This window comes from Coregonus clupeaformis, chromosome 20 (assembly GCF_020615455.1).
Source record: "Coregonus clupeaformis isolate EN_2021a chromosome 20, ASM2061545v1, whole genome shotgun sequence".
NCBI classification, from domain to species: Eukaryota; Metazoa; Chordata; class Actinopteri; order Salmoniformes; family Salmonidae; genus Coregonus; species Coregonus clupeaformis.
Window position 1 is genome coordinate 42,816,010 of NC_059211.1, and position 6,000 is coordinate 42,822,009.

Consider the following 6,000-nt stretch of genomic DNA (forward strand, 5'->3'; position numbering starts at 1 on the left):
GAACGACAGTCATCCAATATGCTGTAATAGAAATAAGGCCATGTTCATTTTTAAAAATGTAACGGCACCGACTGCCACTGGTCCAAACACACCAGCACTAGGCTTGGGTGGTATCCAGATTTTCAAATCGTCATATGGTTCTTCTCTCATTACGCGATTTATGGTATTACCGGCATAGCACACAGGGGGGCGCTAAAAACGCAAGAAAATCCCATTGGGCCTCTATTACCAGACTGCTAACAAAATTTGCACAAACTGATAGTGAAATAACATAGACGCTGTTAGCTAAATACTAACTAGCGGAAACTAACAAACTAATTGCAAAGACTCATAAATACAAGCATAGCTAGTATCTACAGAATGTCATTTTTGGTGAGTGTGGACATTTACAATCGAAAGTGAAAGAGAGAAATTGTGCAATTGAGTTGTGATGCATGCTTTTCAGAAGGAAGAGCAGCATGTGTACATGGCGCAGCGGGGAGAAGAAAAAGACGCTAACAGGGAAATAATGGCAACTGTTGAGATATCTCATCCAGAGCTCTTTCACTTCTGGCAGAAAGCTATTATAACATATCTGATGGAAAACATTTAGTAGTGAATTGCATACAAGTGTAACTTCATCACCTCATGTGCGCAGAGTCTCGCCGATATATATATAACTTTATGGACTCACCAGCTCCCGCTTTCTCCCGTGGTGCTATTTACAAACAAACGCGTGACTGGCTCAACTGTTCTGGGGAACTATGGTAAAATTCATAATGTAACAAGTGAAATGAACAATGCAATCTGCTTTATCTTCTAGTGCTTTTTTGACTCATCACATACGCTGCTGCTACTGTTTATTATCTGTCCTTTTAGTCCTAGTTATATGTACATATTTACCTCAACTACCTCGTACCCCTGCACATCGACTCGTTACGAGTACCCTGTGTATAGAGGAAAGTTATCGTTACACATTGTGTATTTATTATTACTTTTATTATTACGTGTTTTACTTTTCTATTATTTATCTATTTTCTTTCTCTCTGCATTGTTGGGAAGGGCCCATAAGTAAACATTTCACTGTTGGTCTACACCTGTTGTTTACGAAGCATGTGGCGAATAAAATTTGATTTGATTAGCCAGGTCCTCACTAAATGACCAGTCTACCCTAGTCCACATACTATGGGGGTTTGTAGCTTTATTTATTTGTATTGTTTTATCCTTGTTTTGTTTTTTACTCTTTTGCTGTACACTGTCCTTGGGTTTCTTGAAAGGCGCTTTAAATACCATGTATTATTATTATTATTATAATACCAAGTACAGGTTTAATAGGTAACCATTTTGCCTTTCCAAAACCTTGGTACCTGCCCTGAAATATTGTATCTTATCATCACCAACAAGCTGGTCAAATCAAATATTAAATATTTGATACAGGGTTTTTTTTTCTCATCATGAGAAGAAACCTCAGTAAGAAAACATGAAACAAGGGCATTTGATTAACGGACTGTCATTGGGCGCACCACTGACGCACTTTGGCTAGTCTATTCACCGCATCCACAGCAGAGGACGCGTTATGCAGCGCGTCTGGGTATATGATATCAATACACCTCGTGAGACCAGTCAACCTGTGGATTCTGTCCGAGTAGCCTATTCAAAAAGATCCATACAGACAAAATCCACCTTTCAATTATTTTGTTTAAAACCGGAGAGAATAATGGACATGAGAGGAACAAACCTCCATACAGAACTTCTCTCATATTATTTCGAATAGACAACATTTAGGAGAGAGATGGACAGCTTCACATCAAGTAAAAAGAGATTCAATTAAGTCATAATTTATGGAGGTTTAGGAGGATATGGAAAAATAAATTAGTATAGGTTCATTGTCTGTCACCTGATATCTAAAACATGACCTGAAATAAATATTATGTGGCGCACTGACTGACTGTATACACCAGGGTGCCGGAGACTGGGTGTCGCAGGCTCCCCTCATCTCCACTAGCCTATATTTTTGGGAGGTAATGTCCTATCAAATAATATTGGTGTAAATAATTGGGGCACTAGGCCTATGTGTAGTTGAATTAGCATTTAATTGTCCAGTGGAATATCTATTAATTTAAGCAATTAACCTAATGCAGCGTTTAGGTCATGTCGGAATCTCAGAAATGTCGGACTTGCTAACCTAGGCGAAAGAGTCGGCTCCGAGTTCCCCCCACTTGAGAGGTATCAGAATCAACCAATAGGAAGTGGTCCTCTGTAGCTCAGCTGGTAGAGCACGGCGCTTGTAACGCCAAGGTAGTGGGTTCGATCCCCGGGACCACCCATACACAAAAATGTATGCACGCATGACTGTAAGTCGCTTTGGATAAAAGCGTCTGCTAAATGGCATATTATTATTATTATTATTAGGAAGCTCTACACAAATAACTTAAGTTCCTTTTAACTCGGAGGTCCCAAGTTTCTACATGACATGAACGCGTCATAAAGCAACGACGATCTATAATATGAATCAATAATACATTGATTCAGTGCTCATCTTGTAGTCTAATTATTGAAGGTATATGATTGATGGGAATACGTGACCCAAAACTACACATCCACCATCGTCTAGTAGCAGTGGTACACCCACCCTCGACCCTGGGTACCTCTGCCTGAATCAATCAGAGGGGCCACGGAACCAGTTCCAAAGTTCCCATCCAAGATCCTAATAGCTTTCCATACCTTTAGAAACGAATACATCCATGCGCTTACAATAACAATGTTAATGCACCACATTGCGTTAAAATGAGCAGACATAGCAATAGAATATCACAGCTAAAAAGAGAGAAACTCAAATAATTTACCTTCCACTGCGTAAACCGTAGTAATCACGCATAAAATCGCTAACAAATCCACTGGCATGGCAAAGGTGGTCTGCCTTTCCTCTGCCTTTTAAAAAGGTGTAAACACAAATCCTTCAGCTGCCACAGAATAGTATTCCAGCAGTGCGTATGTTGAATCACATTTCAAACCGTACTGTACGCAATGTTTGAAAACCTAGTAGGTTACTTGGAGGATGAGGCATGGACGTGATAAGTGAATCGGGATGAGAGATAGACCTTGGCCCCCCTTCCCTCAACAGCACTTCTCACTCCCCTTTAACACCTCGTGGCCAATCACGGAAAGCGGATCTCAAACCAATCGCAACAGAGCACCCGCTCAGAATCCTACCAACATTTTTAAACTACTGAAAAGCCCCCTGCTTTGCCATCCGCTCTGCTGCAGGGAAAGAGCAACGACTAGTGGTCCAGATAAAGCACTGCATGCACAGCTTCACCTGATAGGGGTTTCTTATCAGATGCATTTCACTACGGCAATAATGTGATTGCATTTTACCATTTATTTCTCACGCTATTCCATAAATATAAGCAGTCCATGGTGTTTTATGGCTATACATAGTCACGAAAGCTATTTCCATATCCCATGGTGATATACTGAATTGTCACCTGTAATATCTCTATTTGCTGGGAATTAAACCCATCACATGCAGGTCAACGAAAGAATCAAAAAACGTATATCTGCCATCATTTATGATAGACCACCTAGTTGATTAAGTAGACTCGTAGATTTATGAATGGTTTATGTTCTGCAGGAGCCTATGGCAGATTTAACAGTCTATTCCAACAACTGAGACCATTACTGTGTCATCATGGCACTGCATAAGAATTTTAAACATGTGCATTGAAGTGACACACTGTAAGCCTATGAAATGGTTTGGATTGATGTCCTCTATACTAACACCTTGAAAGTCGTTTGTTGTCAGTATGAATATTCATTGTGTTGCACTTCATTCACTGTACTTGCTGCTGTGTTCTAGAATCAAATTAAATTAATATGGTAATATGTTTTTGGTAAAATGTAGTACATTTCAGATGTTGTAATAGTAATTTGGGTAGTATGAAGAAATTGTGTCTAAATGCATAGGCTACTAGTGTTGCATTTAATGTTTACATAATGTGTATTCACAATTTTATATTCAATTGTGGCTCCACTTAGTTCCCATGTACATCTTATGTACAAAATGATATCTCCCATTACATGGAATATACAATAACTTTGCTACCCTCACTAATGAAATACTAATATTACGGTCTGCCTAAATGAGGGTGGAGAAGTCAAGAGCCTGAGACTCAGCAGCCCAAGAAGGCCCCAGACAGACAGGACACAATAATATAGGCAGGGTGTGTGCCAACAGTCGCTGCTCTGCCCCCTCACACCCCACTGTGTGGCACTGAAGAGCTGTACTACTGGCACTAGGTAGCGAAACCCTCCCCCTCTCCCCTCCACACACACTCTAGATCTGTCTCTCTCACACACACACGTGTTGCTATATTAGTTTGCCCACTTGTCTTCATTAGCACTCCTCACACATGCTCCCATTACATTTCTACCTTAATTGGTGGCCAGATCTGCAGCTAATACATGTACATTTATATATTTGCAGACTGCCTGCACCACCCACCCCATGCCTCCCTGCCTCCCCATAGTGAGGCGCCTGCTCCAACAGATGGCAGACTCACAGCTCATCCTCCCCTCCCCAGGGACGCGTGGTGGACACAGGGCCTGCTGACGGAGCCTGATACACTCATCAATACAGCAGCTCCGCTCACCTGCTCTACTTTCAATTACAGCCCTGTGCCGACTCTCTGGAGCTGGCTGACCTGCCGCGCAGACATCTTTGGATGGCAGAAATGAAAAACATTTATACACCCAGTCCTAAACAAAGCTACATGTAAACACACAGGGATGCACCCCCTAAACAGAAATACACATGCATGTACTTACCACACCCCTGTACACGCACACACACACACTTTATATAGCTGTCAGCCCAACATTTACACTTACATTTTAGTTATTTAGCAGACGCTCTTACCCAGAGCGACTTTCAATTAGTGCGTTCATCTTAAGATAGTTAGGTGGGACAACCACATATCTCAGTCATAGTAAGTACATTTTTTCTCAACAAAGTAGCTATCAGCAAAGTCAGTGCAAGAAGAGGGGGGGGGGGTCAAGTGTGAGTGTAATTTCACAAAAGGCAATTTATGAGGGGGTGCTGTGGGATTATTTAAGATACTATTTGAAGAGGTAGGGTTTCAGATGTTTTCAGAAGATGGGAGAGTCCCTGCCCATCTTCTGAAAACATCTGAAACCCTACCTCAGGGGGAAGCTGGTTACATCATTGGGGTGCCAGGACAGAGAAGAGCTTTGACTGGGCTGAGCAGGAGCTAACCAATGTGGTTAACCAAGGATAAAGGAGGCACAGGGACAGAAGCTCTGTACAGTGCCTTCAGAAAGTATTAATTCCCCTTGACTTTTTCCACATTTTGTTGTGTTACAGCCTGAATTTAAAATCGATTAAATTGATTTATTTTTCTCACCCATCTACACACAATACCCCATAATGACAAAGTGAAAACATGTTTGTAGAAATGTTTGCAAATGTATTGACAATTAAATAGAGAAATATCTGAGTCAATATATGTTATAATCACCTTTGGCAGCGATTACAGCTGTGAGTCTCTAAGAGCTTTGCACACCTGGATAGTACAATATTTGCAAATTATTCTTTTCAAAATTCTTTCAAATTGGTTGTTGATCATTGCTAGACAACCATTTTCAAGTCTTGCCATAAATTTCAAGCAGATGTAAGTCAAAACGGTAACTCGACCACTCAGGAACATTCACTGTCTTCTTGATAAGCAACTCCAGTGTAGATTTGGCCTTGTGTTTTAGGTTATTGTCCTGCTGAAAGGTGAATTCAGATTTTCCTCTAGGATTTTGCCTGTGCTTAGCTCTATTCTGTTATTAATTTTTTTATCACTAGAGAACGTTATGAATGCTGGTTTATCTAAATGTTTATGTTACTTTATTCTTTGGTAATTAAATTATCCTTTATGTTTATAACATGAGTATACATTAATTACAGGCCATAAGCCAACTATAAGCGTATACACTGAGTGCACAAAACATTAGGAA

The 6,000-nt window shown here is 40.5% G+C and overlaps 1 protein-coding gene across 1 annotated transcript in view; it reads right to left on the minus strand.

Moving 5' to 3' along the window:
• The window catches only part of LOC121533433 (ephrin type-B receptor 1), a 204,028-nt gene extending 199,152 nt beyond the window's left edge, over positions 1-4,876 (minus strand). Inside the window, exon 1 of the mRNA XM_041839371.2 lies at positions 2,826-4,876. Coding sequence (XP_041695305.1) covers positions 2,826-2,883 — 58 coding nt within the window. The 5' untranslated portion in view covers positions 2,884-4,876. The remainder of the gene's footprint in view (positions 1-2,825) is intronic.
• Between the last annotated feature and the right edge of the window lie 1,124 nt (positions 4,877-6,000).